The sequence below is a fragment of the Diabrotica undecimpunctata genome, chromosome 7 (genome assembly GCF_040954645.1).
Source record: "Diabrotica undecimpunctata isolate CICGRU chromosome 7, icDiaUnde3, whole genome shotgun sequence".
NCBI classification, from domain to species: domain Eukaryota; kingdom Metazoa; phylum Arthropoda; class Insecta; order Coleoptera; family Chrysomelidae; genus Diabrotica; species Diabrotica undecimpunctata.
In genome coordinates this window covers 41,561,357-41,582,945 of record NC_092809.1, presented here as the reverse complement: position 1 = coordinate 41,582,945, position 21,589 = coordinate 41,561,357, and the positions used below count along the sequence as shown (strand labels likewise).

The 21,589-nt window shown below is 34.3% G+C and overlaps 1 protein-coding gene across 1 annotated transcript in view; it reads left to right on the top strand.

Moving 5' to 3' along the window:
- The window catches only part of Ir8a (Ionotropic receptor 8a), a 72,062-nt gene extending 57,478 nt beyond the window's left edge, over positions 1-14,584 (top strand). The window contains exons 9-11 of the mRNA XM_072537169.1: positions 972-1,289; positions 7,723-7,844; positions 8,727-14,584. Of these exons, the coding sequence (XP_072393270.1) occupies positions 972-1,289; positions 7,723-7,844; positions 8,727-9,025 (739 nt within the window). The 3' untranslated portion in view covers positions 9,026-14,584. The remainder of the gene's footprint in view (positions 1-971; positions 1,290-7,722; positions 7,845-8,726) is intronic.
- The last annotated feature ends 7,005 nt before the right edge of the window (positions 14,585-21,589 follow it).

Sequence of the window (21,589 nt, the reverse complement as noted above, 5' to 3'; positions counted from 1 at the left end):
CTGGGAATTTAAGTTGACAAGAGATCCTTTTCATATCGAAGTTGACATTCTTCTAGTTAACCTTTAAGAGCAGGCAATTGACCTAAAATGTGATTCACAAGCAACAGCAGCTTTGCAAACATGGACCTGGAAGAATTTTGGTTAACCTACTTTCCTGTTAACCCAGAAGTGGCTTTAGTATCTGCGAAGTTATTAGTCCAGTTTTCATCCACATATCTTTGCAAATCTGGTTTTTCTGCATTGACGTATATAAAATCAAAATACCGTTAAAGTCTTTACGTCGAAAGTGGCTTGAGGTGTGCTTTAACACAGTTTCAACCGAATATCCAAAAACTTGTCAAGAACAGACAATGCCAACCCTCGCATTGAAAGTGCAAAAACACTCATATAAGACTTTTAACTTTAATATGCTTAATTGATTTTTAGATTATTCTTTTTCTCAAATAAATCAACAATGTTAAGTTTAATGAGACATCAAATAAATTTTCGTATTTAAATATATCTGGATTTTTATTTTGCATTCCAGCTTTTGCTAACGTAGAGTTAGTCGTCAGTTTCACAATTTCACTGTTCTAACTTAAACCAACCCATTATTGATTGGAGGGGAGGCGTGAGCTATCTTCAGTGTTAAAAGGGGGCGCCTGTGCTAAACGGTTGAGAACCGCTGGTCTAAACAGTCAAAAATAAAAATCTTAACTGAAACAAAAGGTTCTTAATAATAATTACGTTCTTATCCACGTTATTGGTTTACTAAAATTACTGGAACATTTTAAACATTTAAAGAAAATTTCAAATAGTTTTGAAATTATTCGTAAGTGGTTTATTACATTACGTTGAGAATTATTATGAGCTGTGTCATAAAAACTGTATGAATCGTCATTATAAGTGAGTCAGATAAAATTAAAATATAATTTACTTATAGTTTAATGTTTACTTATAATTTATGTACGAGTACATCTGTATTGTTTTAGGATGTGGAAAGAACTGACTTTGAACGCATCAATAGACGACGGTAGATACAGAGTATGGGACTACCCAATCAAAGAACAATACGGACACATTCTTCTAGCAATAAATGACTCAAATCCCGTAGAAAATGCAGCAGAAGGATTTAGCAACGTAAATGAGCATTTGGATGCTGATTACGCTTTTATACATGATTCTAGTGAAATTAAATATGAGATTAGCAAAAATTGTAATCTTACAGAAGTTGGTGAAGTGTTCGCTGAAAAACCTTACGCTGTTGCTGTACAGCAAGGAAGTCATCTTCAGGATGATATTAGTAAAGTGTAAGTATTTTATTTGGTTAAACTATAATTAAATAATAAAAATTATTTTTAATTAGAGTTATTAAATAATACGTTTGGTCTATTCTTATAAACGAAGTTGAAGCCTGCACGCTAAAATTAAATACCATGGAACGCTTACAAGGCTTTTGAAATGCTCAGAAATCGTAGACACATACAAAACGAATCAAGCCGTACGAAACAACATAATGAAATAAATTATTTGCAAAACAACTGGTTCCTACTAATCAATCAGATGCTGTCTGACAGAAGATTCCAAGTTATTATGGGCGACAAAATAAGTAAAGAAAGAAAAGTGAACAGTGGGCTCCCGTGGCTAAGTCCTTGAATCACTTCTTTTTAATATGTACATCCCGGATCTTTCACATATCAGTTTTCAGCAATTTTGCTATTCTCACGACATAACACTTGTATTTTTGTACAACATATTGAAATTGCTGGCTAATTAATTAAGATAATAAAATAATTGATATAATAGATATATGTAAATAAGAGAAATATCTGGCATAACTCATTCAATGTTATCAATTCTTGAAAAAATATTCACTTATCTTTTGTTGGAATGTGTTGATTGGCAGGGTAGAAAATTAGTGTCTCGACTCTCGGCGACATCGGAAAAAAAGATACGACAGCATCACCAGGGAGATTGACATCTTCGGCGCTAACTCGTGCTTGCCCGCTGATGGATCTCGTTGGCCACTGCCTGTTTCTAAACTTAGGGATGAAGCAACCCTATTACGTACATCATCATCCAGCCTCAAGAGTCCACTGCTGAACATAGGCCTCTTCCTCATGTTTCCAACCCCGTCTATCTTGCGCCGCTCTCATCCAGTTTTTATCGAGTCTTCTTAAATCGTCAGTCCATCTTGTAGGTGGTCGACCGACGCTTCTCTTGTCTTCCCTTGGCCTCCATTCCAATAACCTCTTTGTCCATCGCCCATCTGTCATTCTGGCTATGTGTCCTGCCCATCTCCATTTTAGTCTGGCTATCTTCTCGATGATGTCAGTCACTCCGGTTCTTCTCCTGATGTCTTCGTTGGTTATTCTGTCTCGCAGAGTTATTCCTAACATGGACCGCTCCATTCTTCTCTGCGTGACTCTCAGTTTGGTAGCTGCTGCTTTTGTTAAGGTAAGTGTTTCTGCTCCGTACGTCAAGACTGGGAGGGCGCACTGATCAAATACCTTTCTCTTTAGGCATGTGGGCAGCTCACTTTTAAAAGTTTCTCTCAGTTTTCCAAATGCTGCCCACCCAAGGCCGATTCTTCTCTTCAGTTCATGAGTCTGGTTATCCCTGCCAATCATAATTTCATGTTCCAGGTATTTATGTCTATCTACGAGTTCTATTTCTTTTCCACCAATACTGATGTTCTGGTTGGGTACCAAATTGGTCATGATTTTTGTTCTCGAGATATTTATATTTAAACCTACACTTTCTGTAGCCACAACGAGTTCCTGTACCATCTCTCTTGCCATACCTAGATCTTCAGCTATTATAAGTATATCATCGGCGAAACGTAAGTTGTTTAGATATTCTCCATCTATTTTTATTCCCTTTGTCATCCAATCCAAATTCTTAAAAGCATGTTCTAGCACCGTATTAAAAAGTTTAGGTGACATTGGGTCTCCTTGTCTAACCCCCCGTTCTATTTTTATGCGATTACTGTTAGTATGTAATCTGACAGTGGTTGTTGCCTGCAGGTATATTTTGTATAATAATTTAGTATATCTATAATCTAGCCTGCATTCTTTAAGCGCCTGTAATATTTTGCTTAGCTCAACTGTGTCAAAGGCTTTGTGAAAATCGATAAATATTAGAACTAGAGGTTTATTGTATTCCACTGCTTTCTCTATTAGGGTTTTTATACTTTGTAGATGGTCATTTGTTCCGTAACTTTTTCGGAATCCTGCCTGTTCCCTTGGTTGATAAGTCTCTAATTTTCTTTCCATTCTCTTAACTAGTATTCGCGTAAACAACTTATATATATGGCTGAGGAGGCTAATCGGTCTGTAATTCTCTAAATTTGCTTTGTCTCCTGCTTTGTGTAATAGAATCATAGTAGCGTTGTTCCAGTCTGTTGGAATATTGGCGCTGTGAAGGCAGATATTGAAAAGTTGTTTCAAGTAATACATCCCCTCCAATTTTTAGTGCTTCTGATACTATTCCATCTTCACCCGGGGTTCGATTATTTTTCATTTTCTTCAGGGCTTCTTTGATTTCTGATTTTGTTATATCGGGCATTAAATCTGACCCTTGGTTTAATACCCCAGTTTTTAGTGTAATTGGAGGTTCCGTATTGTTATCTTTTTTTCTTGATCTATATAACTCTGTGTAGAACTCTTCGACTATTCTTAATATTTCATCTCTGTTCGTTGTTTCTTCTCCAGTGCTGTTTCTCAGTTTGTTAATTTCTATTTTCCCCTTTTGTACGCTCCTCTTCAAAACTTTCATGTTCTTATTTTTCTCTATTGCCTGTTTTGTTTTTTCTACATTGTAGTTTCTTATGTCTTTTCTTATTGCCTTTGTGATCGTCTTATTTATTTGATTTATCGCTTCTTTGCTTGTAGTGTTATCTCCTTTCATTTGTCGCCTTAGTTCTATAAGGGTTTTCGTGGGTTGACTCAGTTTTTCATCTTTTTTGCTTGTCGGACAATATTTAGTTTGAGCCTGTTGCATTGTGTTGACTATTTGTTTGTTCAATATATTGATATCTGCTGTTGTTGTATCTTTCAATGAATTAAAAATATATTTTTCGAACTCCTGAATGTTAGTTGGTTTTGTCCATTTCTTTGGTTGTTTCTTGTTTATCATTTTGAGTCTTTCTTTTTCGGTTGATATCGTTATTTTAGCTCTTACTAACCTATGATCACTGCTTGTACTGAACTGGTTTAGCACATTTACGTCTTTAAATAATTCTTTTTTGTTTGTTAAGAAATAGTCGATTTCGTTCCTTGTTTTTCCATCAGGACTGTCCCATGTCCATCTTCTGTGTTTTTTCTTTTTAAAGAAGCTGTTCATTTGATAGAGATTGTTTTCCAAAAGGAAAGTCAGTAGTTGTTTGCCTCTATCATTTCTGCCTTCGCTTCCAAAATTTCCCAATATTATTTCAGAGGGGTCTTCCTTAGTGCCTATTTTGGCGTTGAAATCACCACCTATTATTAAGAAGTGGCCAGGATTTTCCTTGATTGCACAGGATATTTGGTCGTAGAATCGATTGCACAGGATATTACGTACATAGCCGAGGGATATTTTCGGACGGAAGATGGTAATAAAGTAGATTTTAACGCTGCAAGCAATTTCAAGTATTCGGGAATAAAATAAATGATTTCTCGAACACGTGTGGTGATTAAGGCGAGTGCCATTATCAGGACAAACAATATACGCTGGCCAGTTTTACCATCGAAATTTAAAGAAGATAAATTAAGCATATAATGAAATAATTAAAAGATATCGTTAATGAAATAATAAACGGCATTAAAATCAAAATATGTTAATATATACTAAATACTTTCCCAAACATTTTTCCCCTCTAAAAATAAATATTTTTAAGGGCAGCTGAAAGTATAAGTGTAAAGGATGGGCACAAAAAGATAGATATAATAATGAAGAACGAGGTAAAAATAAAATACGGATTGGCAAATAAGCCGTGGTATATTTTGACCACCGGACATTGTTGGATGCCATCTGAAACTGTCCTCAGATTAAAAACGCTTACAATGCCGTCAGTGAAGAAAAATAGCGTCGATCAGTAATGAATTTTTTGACCTACACAACTAGAAAGACTATGTCAAAGAGAAAAAAATACGACTGATTTCCGAACGAGTAGCCCGCTTTGTGCAAGGTTTATCAAAGGGATGAGAGAAGAATAAGAAAAGACGTCAGTCGTAGAATCACATTTTACTAACTACTACTACTACTACTACTACTACTACTACTACTACTACTACTTTTACGTTACTAATGGAAGGTTCCTCTTTGTCAAACGAAAAACATGTCAAAATAACTTAGCCAAAGGCTTGAAATAGAATGGCATGGTTGCTGGTACATGTACCTAGCGGAAAACCATCGAGCTTTAAAAGTTAAATGAGCTCTAACTGAAGAGAGCAAGTAGATAAAAGAGAATCACTTCATAACACACCGTTGTCAATATAGAAAATGTCACTTAGCGTTTGTGAGGCAGTAGGAAAGCGTGATTTTGTCGAATTGGCAAACTTTTGTAGAGTTTTTAAACCAAAATAAGACGAAGAAGAAGTGTCGTAAGTAACGATACGTGAAAAGGATTCTTGAAGAAGTTTAGAAAAATCAAATCTCCAGAGAACTTTTTTATAGTTCCAAAATTCTTTGTTTACGTTAATTTGTCGATACGTATGCTTTATGTCGCAAGTGAAAGGACAACGAAAGTATCGAAAATTAAGTCATAAAAACGAGATGCTCTTTTAGGACCAGTGTAAAAAGTGTCGATTAGCGACACACCTCGAACGTCATATATAGACTGGCGTCGAAGTTAGTACGAATTTTAGAGAATGCATGAGAATAAGTGTCGAAATGAAAAGACAAAAATAATTATTGATCGTGTTGGTATAAAACTAACAGGTTTAGATATGTTTTCGACTTCCCAAAATGTTTATACTAGCAGATTATTGTTATTGAAAAAATAGATGGAGACAAAACATAGTTCTAGATGCTAGTCAACTGCTATCATAATTTGATTTAAATAGTAATATACCGAATGGGGTAGATGTGCTGACCTCCTCACAAATTGGGTTAAGATTCAGACTCACAATTATTGTAACAGACAAACATAACGGACAAACCATACAACACATTACGTCTGAATACTTTCTCCGAGAACATCCAGCATGGAGTGATTTTCTTTAAGCAACACCTGAAGTTGCTTGGAATATATCCATTGATTCAAAATTATTGTCATCATAGTGGGCTTCGAAGGACAGAGATAGCTATACAGCGCATATCTATCATTAATTCAGATATACTTGTTCAGTTCAGTTTACGTCAACTTTGTCTATGTTCAGATATACTTCTCAGTTTACGTTAACTTTTTAAGTTTTGGTAAACAAAATTATTATTAAAAATGGTTTTCACGGATGAGCAAAAGCAATCTATGCTCGAAATGTATTTTAGAAATGGCCAAAGAATTGGCGGAGAATGGGTTTACTCCAGTCGAGTTGCTTTTGAAGATTTTATTTAAGAACTTCTCAATGTTGCGGTTCATTATAACTATTTTGCAGAACATCGTAACTCGAAGAAAACATCGAACGGGACAGAACGGTCATTGTAGGTCAACCACATATGTACATCAATTCGACATTTATATCAACAGGTAGATCTTTCATATGGACCTTACCAGTGTATTCTTAAGCAAGACTTACATTTTCATCCGTATCGTTTACAAACCTTCCATGAAATCACCCTAAACGACGATGGTTTCTGAACAATCTCAATAATAATGATGTATTATGCAAAACCTTTTTTACTGACGAATGTTGGTTTCATCTTTCTAGGTACACAATTCTCAGAATGAGGATGTCGCGTGCAGATAACCCGATTATTTTGGGCTGCTATAAGCAAGTGACGTAATGTGGGACCCATATTTTTCGAGGAGATTCAAAATGCTGAAAGATATTGTCAAGAAATTTTAACTCCATTTATAAATCAATTGATGGATGATGAATTGATATAAGGATATTACTATTTAAATGGGAATAAGCCACAATTAAAGGTTAAAGTAAGTTTATTGACGTTTCAATTTCCATTTCGGAATCGTGCTCAAATACAAACATTAGTAAATTATAAAATGCCACAAGAAAATAGCTTCTGAACAATACTAAGGATTTTTTTAGTAAGACAGGACTCGAATTCATCCAACGGTGCAAAATTTGAATTTGATTTTGGACTTTTTCGACAATAAGGTCGTAAGTTTAAATACGACGATAATATTCCCTCCTCAATCTTGTGCTTTGGCTCCCTACGATTTCTGTCTATGGTAACATTTAAAAAATTCCATTTTTAAAATAAGATCTTTTGTAAAGAATCATATTGTAGTATTAAAGAATACTCCGTGGGTCCTAAACAATATTATAAACTCAATGAGAAGAAGAGTTTCGTTATATGGAGATGTTAGTGGTGAACATTTGATTGTATTTATTATTGTTACTTATAATTTTGTTCATTTTTTTAATTTTTGATTAAAATTCTGTGTTAAAGGTTGTGGCTGATGTTTTTGGCAAAATTAATTTAAACCAATGATAAAAATTCAGATTAAAAAAAGATATACGTAATTTTTTGCTCGAATAGCTTTGATGAAAATAATTGTGGATGACTTGTTATTTTGAGGTTATTTCTATTATTTTCAGTCATTTTCTTTTTTGTCATACACTAAGTAAATAATCTTTTTAGAATTTTACTCCTTCAAAAAAGACGCTACTTTGAATCATTGCAAGAAAAGTACTGGAATCATTCAGCGAAAGGGGACTGTCCAAGTACTGATGATAACGAAGGAATTACTCTAGAGAGTTTAGGTACATACTTTTATATTATTGGTAATAAATAGCAAATTTTAAATACTAACTACTTTTAAAGTTTAAAATATTAAATAGGGAAATTCAAACTGAAGAAATAAAAAGAAGAAGAAAGTTAGCTTGGGCAACATTCGGTAAACTGAACTATATACTCAGAAATCAACAAATTCAATTACATCTTAGATCTAAAGTTTTTGATGCATGCATTATTCCGATATTAACTTATGCGGCACAAACATACACAATCACAAAAAAGAATATGAATATACTTAGAGTCACTCAACACGCGATGAAAAGAGCAATGCTAGGTATATCACTTAAGGACAAGAAAACAAACACATGGATAAGACAGAAAACCAAAGTCACCGATGTGGTGCAAAAATCATTAAAGTTGAAATGGGAATACGCTGGACATGTAGCTAGGAGCGATCTAAACAAATGGCACAGATCAATTTTAACCTAGAGACCATACCAACACAAAAGACCCAGAGGCAGACCTCCTATGAGATGGACAGATGATCTGAAAAGGACTGCCGGGAAAAATTGGCTACAAGTAGCGTACAATAAAAAACAATGGAAAGGAAGACTTGAAGAGGCTTATGTTCAGATGTGGACGTGAATGGCTAGACGAAGAAGAAGAAGAAGAAATAGCAAATTAGAATATAAACATTTCAGGCAAAACTTAAACAAAAAAAGGTCAGCGGGATATGCCGGACTACAGCTTTTAGATTATAAGTTCCAGTAGTTAAACTGTGTATATGTACTCATAAATTTTAAACGTTTAACAATGTAGCATTTAGTAATTGTTACGTTTGATTAAAAATAATTAAAATTTAAAGTAATTTTCTAAAGAAATTACAATGTTACTTTTTTTACCTTTAGGTGGAGTATTCATAGCAACATTGTTCGGCCTCGCCCTAGCGATGATCACCTTGGCAGGAGAAGTATTTTATTATAGACGAAAGCATAAAGAAATGGAAAAACAAAAATCGTTCACGCCGCAACAATCCAACAAGATCGTACCAACTATATCATCGTTTTATCCGTCTGAAATAAAACCCATGAAGGTCGCCATCAATCCGACCAATTTCTCCTCCAAGATCAAACCAGACGAGGCATGGAATACTTCTAATCTTATTTTGTTTCCCAAAGGAAGGAATAGGGTTACAAAACTAAACTAGGACTTCGAGTTTTGGATGATATTGATATATAGTCAAGCTAATAGTTATTATATATTTGTATGATTAAGTTATCTGACAAAATAAGCAGTACCGAAATCTAGATCATTTCTAATATCGCCTTTTAGGGAATCTGTTCAATACTTGGGTAACACCGTTTACCTAGTTAAAAGTCAGTGATAGACAATGTATCTTTCTCTTTATAGATTGTAAATATAGGATTCGTTTGGCTTTGTAGAACTTTTAACACTGTGACCTGAAAGATCTGTTATGTACCCTACTCCTATTTTGGTGACTTTAAATGAATTTTCGCGCCTGTTGTCGACTTTCTTTTGAGTTCAATCATTACTTTAACAAATATTCAAACTTCTTCCTCGTTGAGCCACTTAAAGCAGCTTTTTCGATCGTTTAAACGTCATTCTTTCTTGTTTTACCATGAGTCTTCTTCTATATACCTTCTACTCACAGCTACGCTAATTTCATTATACCATTTCCTTGGTATTTCTTTTTCTCTTCGTCTCTTGGGGATCTAATTTTAATTTTTTATTGGTAATCTATCATTCGCCATTCGTCTCATATGGCCGTACCAAGATAGAAGTTTTATCTCTATGGTATCTATATCAAGCGATGTCTCTACATTTATTAGTTCTTTGATTCTGTCTATTATTATATGGTCGTGTAATGTATAGATATCCAGAAATCTTCTCCAAAAACTGTTTTCTATTACATTGTCACAACTTCGAAGCCGTAAGTTACTATCATCATCATCATCATCAACAGCTATATATAATATAGCTAATAATTACAAATATATAATATCGTCAATTCCTTCAGCTAGTAGTAATAGTAGAGTAGTAATAAATTGCTTCCCAATTTGAACTACCATTTTGTAACATTTCTTGTAAAAATGTATCAGGTCTGAATTAAGATAAATCTTAGAGTGTGGGAGATAGACGGCATTCTTGCTTCAGACCTCCGTCAACTTGAAAGTATTCTGAACATCCTTGTCCTGTCTTGATGCAACTCATGTTGCCTTTATAGAAATTTTTTACAGCATTGATATATTGTGAATGAATGTACCATAAATGTCTTATTGGTACTTTGTTAGGTTACACCTTCCTTAGGTCTATAAAAACCAGATATTGTTGGCTCGTGTATGCTCCGCTCTGCTCCTCCTATTCTTCAAACTGATTTTGAATCTTATCTCTTAAAACTATGCCACACACTTTACCTATGGAAGTTATTACGGAGATCTCTATAATTCTTATTTGCTTTTTTATATATATAGTACTTTTTCGAGCTCTCTCTCTTTCTCTCTCTCTCTCTCTCTCTCTCTCTCTCGCTTAGCTTTCTTGTTAGGGCTGTTGCTGGACTATAAAAACACAAAGATAAAGGTTTTTTCAAGAACTTCAAGAAAGATTCCATAAAGGACCAAGGCACTTTTCTTATGTAAAAGTGGTTTCAGTTAAATAGGTTGAAACTTTGCAGAGAGGCAATTTTGGTCATGCTGATCAAAAGTTATCGTAAAATATACAGAGTTTTAATAAATATGAGCAACTATCATCTGGGAGTGATTCTTAATGAAAAATAATGACAGTTTGCTATATAAAAGTATACCCGCATATGCTTTTTTTTTCTGAGGTATGAGGTGTTGAAATTTTTCTTACAGACTAACGATTTATTTATTCCCTAAAACTGGTATAAGACATGCAAATCAAATTCGATAAGTTTTAAGAGTTGGTTATTGCAGATTTTTTACATACAATTAGGAATTTTATATTCATCATTGGCGCGCGCACGGGTAATGACCTCGATTTTTTTAAAGAAAAAAATGGTACGCCACTTTTTTTCTTTAAGAGATTTTTCCAATTAATAATCATTTTTGATTCTTTGTTTAAATTGTGACAAAAAATCTTTTTTTTATATGAGGCTCCGTTTTTATGCAAAAAAAAAAAAATAAAACGTCTTATCGCGTTCTTTCCATTCCATTAATACAGTCTCAAGAACTACTAGGGCGGTCCGATAAGTACTTAGCCTACAAAAGAAACATGAACATATTGAAAAAGTGGCGATTTATTTCTCAACATAGTTTACTTTTAGCTCAATGCACTTGACCCAGCGATGCTCCAACTTCTTTAAACCGTCTAAAAAATACGCTTTCTCGAGGTCTTCACAGTAGGCTTCCGTGACGGCGGTAACCTCCTGTTTCGACTTAAAATGTTTCTACCCAACGAGTGCCTTTTTCTGTCCTTTAAGTTTAGAAACAAAAAGAAGTCACAACGGGGTCAAATCTAAAGAACTTGGTGGATGGAGCAACAGTTCGTAGCCATGGCGACGACGGAGGCATGAGACGGTCCGTTTTCATGATCCTTTTTTCTTCGCTAAATAGGGTCGTCTTATCTGGAATTCGGCGTCGAATCGGCCCAATAATGCGGTGTAGTAGAGACTTGTGACCGTTTTGCCATTCTCCAGGTAGTTGACGTAGATCACCACTTATGAATCCCAGAAAATGGTTTCTGGTCGACAGGACAGTCCTCGCCTCCTTCGAAGCATGTTCGCTGGGTTTTACTGTTTCGACTATTTCTTGGTCTCTGGTATGTACCAATGAATTCATGTTTTGTCAATGGTTACGAAACGATGTAGAAACTCCTTCGGATCACGCTTAAATAGCGTCAAACACTGCTCTGAAGAGGTCTCACGGTTAAGCTTGTTGTCCTGAGTGAGCAAACGCGGCAATCATCGCGACGACAGCTTTCATGCCCCAAATTTCACGCAAGATATGGCTTACTCAGTTTTTTGAAATGCCTACTGTCTCGGATATCTCGCGTACCTTCAGTTGGCGGTCTGCCAATATGAGCTCGTGGATTTTGTCACGTTATTCTCTGTAGTAGCCGATTTCGGGGTACCTATGCGTGGCTCATGAAAAACTGACGTGCGACCAGGATGAAACTCGTTAAATCAATTTCTGAGGATTGCCATCGAAGGACAAGAGTCACCGTACACAGAATCCAAGCGCTTCTTTGATTTCTCTACGCGATTTCGCTTGCAAAAACAAGAATCGAATTACCGACAGATATTTCTCTTTTCATTTTTCTAAAATTCGCGGATACACCCGCTTTCACACGCGGTAGAAACAAAACTACGAGTCCGATTCAGCTGAAATTTTGACATTAGCCCTCTATGAGAATGTATTAGGCGATAGAGATAGTAGCGCCATCGGGCGGTGAGGCTAAGTACTTATTAGACCGCCTACGTATCTAATACAAAAACATTAAACCGGAACAATAACAGAAAGTACTACTAATATAATTTTAAATAGGGACACAGCTACAAAAAATGTTCAACATTACTTCCCTGTAATGTGACACAAGTTGCAACTTTAGGTTCGTTGATTGTCGTATTCCTGCAAATATTCCTGGTGTTTCCTTATTTACTTATGTAAAAGTGTGTCAGCTAAATTGGCTGAAACTTTGTGGACAGGTAGCTCCGGTCATGCTGATCATAAATTCTCATTGGCAAAATGTGTTTTTAGTCCATTTTTCAAAATAATGAATTTGAAAATGTGGAAATGTAGATACCTACCTAGATATTGAAAAATAGTGAAAAATTGACTAAAAACCGATATTCTGATGCTCTATAATTCAGAAACAGTGGATTTCTGAGTCTTGGGGAACTGATAACTTTTTATCAGCGTAAAGAAACAACATTTTCATAAGTCAATAAGAAAATAACGGAAATATTTACACGAATACAACAACCAACGAGGCTAAGAGTTGAAATTTGTAACATGTTACAGGGAGGTAATTTTGAACATTTTTCTGTAGCTGTGCCCCTATTTAAAATTATATTAGTAGTACTTTCTGTTATTGTTCTGGTTTAATATTATTGTATTCAGACCCGATTCTATGGCAAAAGGTGCTCGCCTGCAAAACTAGCATAGGCGCCCTTCCGTTTTTTTTAATTTAATTGTATTTATTAATCGTTTACCAATCGTTTTATGTTAATTAAATGCAACACTAGATAATGTTCCTTCAACTGCACAGTAAGCAGACACTATTCTGTATTACTAAACACATATAATACAAAATTGACAAAGCTCCTGATGAACTAAATTTTATATAAAATATTTATTTTACTTCAAATCATTTATTTACTTACCCTCCTAATAACACAATAATAACTTATTATTGTGTAATAACTTATTAATATAACAATAATAACTTATTAATATAACACAATAATACTTATCTTAATAACTTCTTAAGCTAACACAAAACTTCAAAGAAATTGGAAGAAAATAAACAAAGCATTTCGAATAAGTACAAAAGTGTTTGTTTGTTGAAACATAATATATTTACCAATAAATTCTATTACTACATGGTAGAAATTGTATGCGTTGTACATTTTTGTAAATTTTACGTGTGTAGGATGCAAAAATAGCAAACACAGATTAGCGTATTATGACTAGAATTGAAATTTAAAAAATTATGTTAAATTATTTAAATTAAAAGTACGCGTTATGAAGTTTTTTTGCATAAAAACGGTGTATCATATAAAAAAAAAAGAAGAAATATTAAAAAGAAATTAAATGAAGAATTTAAAAATAATTTTTAATTTGAAAAACCTCAGTGTAGTAATATTTTTTTCTTTAAAAAAATTAAGACAATTACCAATATACGCGCCAATGATGAATGTAAAATTCCTAGTTGTATGTTAAAAAATGCACAAAACCAGCTCTTAAAATCCACCAAATTTCATTTGCATATCTCAACCAGTTTAAGGGCAATAAATAAATCTTCGATTTAATGACTATTTAAATGGGAATAAGCCACAATTAAAGGTTAAAGTACGTTTATTGACGTTTCAATTTCCACTTCGGAAATCGTTCAGCAGCAGCCATAGGAGCTATACAAAAGAAAAATAATAGATACACTTTGGGAAGTTTAATAAGAAATCGTGGAAAAGCAACGACTATTGCCTGTAGCGGAAGAAGAAGGGGACGAGGAAGAAGGAGAGAGCGAGGAAGAGGTCGCAGAGGTAGAGGAAAACGCAGCCGAAGCAGACGAAGAAGCCGCTCTAGGAAAAGAAGCCCATCTTGAAGAAGGGGATAGTCAAATTTGTATTGTAAAATGGTGATTTGGTAGTAAAGTAAGAGTTTCGGTAAAAAAATCTTCGATTTATAAGAAAAATTTCAAACTGTCATTATTTTTTATGCAGAATTACTCCCTGAAGTAAGTTGCATGTATTTACTAAAAAAAATGTATATGTTACGAATATGTATTATTCAAAAGGAATAAAAACCAATACTTTGAATCCCTTTAACTCAGACACAATTGCTTTCTGAGTATTGGCGCAATGATAACTTTTGATCAGCAAAACCAAAGCTACCTCTCTGCAAAGTTTCAGCCAATTTAACTGAAACCACATTTACATAAGAAAAGTGTCGGGGTCCTTTTTCCCGAAAAAATGCATTGATTTTTGCGTATTAGAATTAGTCTATCCATTCCTGGGCATGTTTTAAATAAAAAATTTCTCCCCTGACAAGTGGCAGCATCTACCTCCGTACAGTGGCGCACCGTGGGGGGGGTTTTGGGGGTTAAAACCCCCAAAACCCCCCCAGGACCCTATTCCGACACTTTTACTCATACATTTTAAGGACTCAAAATGGAGGTAACATCATAAAAAAAATTTCGGTAACCAACCAAAACCCCCCCCAGAGGTCAATTCTAGGTGCGCTGCTGCCTCCGTACAGAGTCAACTTTTAAGTAGAGGGTAAGTAGAACCTATATCCAAATTTTTGTGCAAATCAGTTTTGTTTGGCAAAATTATACAGTGTCGCCGTATTTTGCCTTCAATGAATGGGTTATAGAATGTATCGCTACTGATGTATTTCTCGGAGAAAACCATACATTACTAGAGTTCACAGTTCCTGCTTACTCTCCGTTTGGCTCGCGGAGATAAGAATACGGCCGAGGTCAGAAGGCCCTGCCTGTCGTAAGAGGCGACTAATGGGTAGGAATTGAGAGGTGAAGAGCCGTCGCTTGAGGTGTCGGGTTTGTAGAAACGCACACGTTCGCTTAGGCGACACGGTCACCGGTCTACACTCCTAGTATCCGAGACGAGACTCTCGTGGGACCACTCTACTCTCATTCCAAGAGAACCTGGCGAGGTTGAACGAGCTGGGCCCGTACATACCTCTCCTGGCCTTGTGTCAGGCGTGGTGTGCCGTGTGGGTGTCCCGGCACGTACTCGTCAGGAGATTCAAGAGTGGTAGAGGAGAGATCCTCGGCGGCGATCTGTCTACGTGCGAGGTGGAAATTCCTCTGACTGCTTCGCCTATCCGCCCGTGGGTGGGATAACGGGTAGGTGCGGTAATCGCAACACAGGTACTACGGGGAAGGTGAAGCCCCACGAAACGTTTCTGGTATACGTGGCGTGGCACCTTCATTTTGGTGTCGGACTCGTAGGGGCAGTGGATTCGTTAATGGTCGTATAGCCGAAAGGCCAGGTAGACCAGGGTCCTGCCAGTTTTTTTTAATTGGAGGGCACAAACGCTTAGCAAAGTTCCTGCTTACTGATAAGCAGCTATTTATTGTTAAATACATATAATTTTCTTATTCGGTGCTGCTTAAGTTGGCGCATGCGGTAACTAATTAGAGAAACTGCTTATATCACTTATCATTTATTATTTTTGCTACTTTTAGTAATTATTTAAGAATACAATTATAACATAATTAAAATATTATATAAGTAACTAAAGCACACGATATTAAGTCTAATTTCCCGAATTAGAATTAGAGTTAGAATTTCCGATTCCCGAAACTCGAAATCCGAAGATTTCTATTTGTCGAAACCAAATTCAGATTTTTGCTTTAATCTGTGCCTTCTAAGAAGTACAAGGCAAAACAAACGTTGATAAAGATGTAACTAGAGACATGGGGAATCTAAAATTGCATTCCACAACATTATCTCCTCAACTAAGCAAAAATCCTTGGCGAATTGGTTTCTAGTCTTCATAAAGAGTATATCAAAATAAAAGGAAAGACAGTTAAGATTTGATTTCACGTATAGTGCATCTGTATATCCTTTTATATGTATTTCATCCTAAAAGAAAACTTCGGAGCGGCTATTTACAGATGCTCTGAACGTGAAAACAATCTTTGCTGTTACGTTCAGCGGATCTGTAAATAGCCGCTCCGAAGATTCCTCTTAGGATGAAATACGTATAAGAGGATATACAGAGGCACTATATGTGAAATCAAATCTTAACTGACTTTCCTTTTATTTCGATATACTCTTTATGAGTACTAGAAACCAATTCGCCAAATGTTTTTGCTTAGTTGAGGAGATATGTTGTGGAATGCAATTTTAGATTCCCCATGTCTCTAATTACATCTTTATCAACGTCTGTTTTGCCTTGAAATTCTTAGAAGGCACAGATTAAAGCAAAAATCTGAATTTGTTTTCGACAATTAGAAATCTTTGGATTTCGAGTTTCGGGATTTATTATCAGATGTCGCTATTGCGTCCATATGGAAGCCATTTTAGTGTTGCTTCTATTACGATAGAAAAGATTGTTTTCTCGTTCAGAGCATCTGTAAATAGCCGCTCCGAAGATTCATTTTAGAATAAAATACGTATAAGCGGATATACAGAGGCAATATACGTGAAATCAAATATTAACTGTCTTTCCCGTTAATTGATTCATCCGTAACTATTTTGTTGGCTTGTTGTTTAACAAGGATTAAAAATAAACTTCTGTAATGACAGCCTACAGTCAACCAGCTGAAAAAATGCACATGAGTCAAGAATCAGCAAATGTATTGCCCAAATTCTGCCTTTGTATAATTTGTGCTACTTTTACCATCTAAATGAGATTTATACTTTTAAAATTGTCTACCAGGTTTTTGCGATGTTACTTTATCTAGTAAATATCTTGTGAATTGAAATCATAAATATTTCAATCAAGCAAAACAATGACATATATGTTTTAAAAACCCACTTAAAAGTCATAAAATATTTGTTAGTACGTTTAATATCTGTTGTTGTATCATACTAAATTTGTGGAACGAACACTGTTATTGCCTTCTCACAGTATTTCCCAAAGATAGATTTCTCATTTTGGTTCCGTTCGTATTACTTTGTAACAAGAGAACGCTGAAAAGAAGATGACAAGTATTATTAGTTCTTTCAATTTTTAAAAAGAAATTACGTATACGAGAGACACAACACCAGGAGAAATGCTTCAGTCACTAGGTGACAAAAAATTACATATCGGGAAAGTGGACATCTAATTGGTGTACTTTAATTTATATTCCACTACACAAAAAACGAGCCACTACCAGATGTGAAAACTACCGTACATTTTTACTAATAACACATGCCGGTAAAATCTTGTATATTTTGTAAAGGAAAAAGGTACGCAAATCCTCAACCTGAAATAACTCATTGAAAAGTCGAGAGAATTTCAAGTACCTGTGATAATATGTTTTGTTGTCTACCAGAGAGCACTTCTTTGTGTAAGCTGGATAAATATTTGGTCTATTTTAACACAAATGGGTGTTCCGATATACCTCGTGACACCTGTTAATAATCTGTACAAGTCCAATATGGCAACAGTAGATCAGAAATTCTCTAGCCAGTTCAGAGCGGAGAGGGGGGTCAAACAAAGAGGAGTTTTGTTACTTTTGTTGCTTTTTTTATTGTTTTCAGCATTTCTTCTAAATCGTTGTAGAATTGTTCTATATCATTGTCATCTTTATCTGCTGTTGGTGCATAGACTGGAATAAGATTTATTAAGTTATGTCTTTCTTTAATTTGTATTAATATTAAGCGCTCTGAATAAAGAGTACAGGTAATCAGAGAGTTTTTCCATTTCTTTGAAATGATGATTCCAACTCCGTAACGATGGGTGTTGTTGTCGATTCCGGAGTAATAAAATACGGCATCATTTCGTGTTGAACATTTCCCAGATCCTGGCCATTGTGTATCGCTGATTCCTCAAACATCGATGTCTAGTCTATTCATTTCTTGTTCAACATTATCCAGTTTTTCTGCAGAGAACAAACTTTTAACATTCCACGTTGCAACTCTTAAAGTTGTTGGTTTTTGTGCTCTTGTACAAGGATTTCGCATGTTTACGACCAAGTGAGCCTTGTGTTTCTCTCACTCTGCCGGATCTTGGTATCATATTCCCATGATCAGTAGGGTTTCCAGTATTTTTGGTGTACACCATAATGACTTAACTAGAGGTACTCTATGAGTCCTTAATGCAGTGGTTCCCCGTTGCCTTCTGCATCCTTCCGCCGTTGACCATCCTTGGTTCATCCGCCTTCGAGACCGATTTCTCGATCTCAGGACAAAAGAGTGCCCTTCCACAAACTAGCTCATCCGCACGAAGCCGTTGGCCAGTAAATGGTGGGATCGCTTATACCGGCAATCATTCGGTGAATTACCTGTTGGTTCACGGGAGGGTATTTTATTTCGCTCATACCCACCGGTAAACCGGGTTGGGCATTCCCCTATCCGCCACCTGGGGACGAGCTCTCTAGAGGTTACAGGTTCCCCCGAGAGCGAAACCCTAAGACCAGCTAAAAATATGAAAACAATACAGTAAATTAGTTAGAAGTATTGAAAGAAATCACGATCCTCAGTAATGGAGAAACGACAAGGGAGAGAGATACGAGGGAGACTAGAAGGGTTATACTAAAAGTAAAGGTGCATTTAAATTGAATTAGTAAAAAATGTAAAGACTGAATTAAAAGATTCAGTAAAAGAGGAAAACAAAAAAGAATTGGTAGAAAGAAATATTCGTGGCTCCAAATTTTTTTTCAATGGACAGATCAATATATTATATGTCGCATAATCGTCCAGTGGTCAGAGAGGAAAATACCATTGAACCTTTAAAATTCATACGAACAAACTAAATTTTAACGAGAATGTCAATTTTGGGACCCCAAACAAGATGTAAAGTAGGGGGTAAAACCCAAAAATCACTGATTTACCAAGAATCTGTACGCCGTAGAAAACATTCAAAAATTCAGACCAGAAATGTGGCTGAAATCATTTTGAACAAAAATGTTTATTAGTACTTTTTGTGTAGAATGAACCGTTCTCTCAGATACAACGCTTGAAGCGACCGGCACTTTAGAATATCATTTACAAACACGAAATCAATTTTTTGAAGTGAATACTTCTTATTGCTTGGTATGATGTTTTGGACGGGCTCGAAATTCTATTTACCGCTACGCGAAAAATCGAGACGGGTGTAGTAATCTTGTGGTACATCATAATATACATAATACAAATGTACAATTTTATATAATATATTTTTTTATAACAACTCGAGAACGACTGGATCGATTTGCATCATTTTTATTTTAAAATATATTTATAAAATAAAATAAAATAATATAAAATTAAAAATAAAATGTGATTAAATAAATTAAATAAAGTTAAATAAAATAAAAAAGTAAATCAATTATAAAAAAATGTAAAAAATTATAAAAAATTTATAAAAAATTATATAATAAATAATTAAAAAAAATATAACAAATTATAAAATATTATAAAATATAAATAAAATTAAATAAAATTAAATAAAATTAAATAAAATTAAATAAAATTAAATAAAATTAAATAAAATTAAATAAAATTAAATAAAATTAAATAAAATTAAATAAAATTAAATAAAATTCAATAAAATTAAATAAAATTAAATAAAATTAAATAAAATTAAATAAAATTAAATAAAATTAAATAAAATTAAATAAAATTAAATAAAATTAATTAAAATTAAATAAAATTAAATTATATTATATTTCAAATATGTACCTCATACTTGTTACCAAAATCCAAAATCGAAATTTCATGTTATAAATTTTCAAGATTGGGCTTTATCAATGGAAATTCTACAGCGACCGGCTAATGAAAGTGATAAATTTCAGTGATCTCATGAGAATCGTAAAAAATTACAAACATCGCGCAAAGTTTATTTATTTAATAGCTTTATAGAAACTAACTTGATTTGTAGCAAAATACAGAATTGCATACGAAAGCTGCACTCTTCACCCTTAAAACGCATTTCGATTTTTATCGATAGGACAATCTGATCAAAAAATGTCGATTTTTTACCGGCGAATTGATACAAATTTTATTGAAAAAATTGAGTTCGCGCGCGTAAATTGAGTTCGATTCAAGCGTTGTTTCTAAGAGAACGGTTTATTCTACATAAAAAGTAATAATAAACATTTTTGTTTAAAATTAACTCAGCTATATTTTCTTTTTTGAAACATTTTTTTCTATGGCTTACAGATTCTTAGTAAATGGATGTTTTCCATTTTCCCCGTACGTGGGTGAGTCTTCCTCTGTTCTAGAATTCTCTCGTCCACATCTTCTACGATGTGTTTAAAAATTTGTTTAAAGTATATAATAAAGAAAAGAGGAAACAGTATGCATTCCTATCGTTCTCCACGTTGCAATAACAGATCTGTTAACGTCACCTCTTTTTCGAACTTATGTTATTGTTTTGATTACAAAAATGTTAATTTAGTAATGGTAAGTTACGTTTTCAATAAATTAAACGCACAAATAAATTCATTGTTCATTAATTGCAAGTTTTGATTTTCCACCACCGCCTAATAATTTCCTATGATCCAACACCGCAAAAAAACTTAAATCTAACATCTGAAAAAATTCTAAGTCGCCAATAATAAAATTATTTAAAATTTCAAGAAAAACAAAACCATTTTAAAACATTTTCTTGTGACATGTATAACACAGGTATTTTGTAGATGGGATTAAACCACAACTAATTGTAATAAAGATTGTTTTTGTCGTTTCGATTTCCAATTAAATCGTTTGCAAAAAAATTATCAAATAAAAATTATGAACATTATTTTTAACCTATAAATTATAATCATTGGCGGTAGATGTTAAATAAATCCATTTGAACATAAAACTATTCAAAAGTATTTTTGTCTGGGAATAAACATTTAATTCCATTTTTATAAATAATTTACCAATTTTGCAAAACATGTAAATATATAAATGTGAACAGTGTTAGTGTTTGAAGTTTCCAATAAACAATTATTATCTAGTTAATTGATTTTAGAAGTAGAGTGCGTTCAGTTCAGTTCACAGGAGGGGAATTTTCGGAACACGAGCAGAAGATGTGTAGTCTCCTAGTCTAAGCGATAGGCGACTACCTAAAACATATACGTGACTCAAAGAGCCCCTTTTAATATAAGTGCGGGTGAGGCCAACCTTGCGGAACAGATCCTATCCTATGACACACTTGCGAACTTAGTTGGGCATCCTTCTGATATGTACAATCGATGAATTGGCGATCGTGTCTATTGTTAGAATGGAAAAGGAATCGAAAGGAAGGGGAATAGACGGATTAAGCAGATTGCAACATGAGTGAAAAAGAATTGGATTTGGTTCCAAAAAAAACCAAAGACAGTTTTAGTAGTAAGTTGGCCGATTTTGTAGAACCATTGTGAACAATTATGGAAAATCTAATTTGAGTTACAGAAAGTTATATACAGGATAAAAAAAACAATAAAA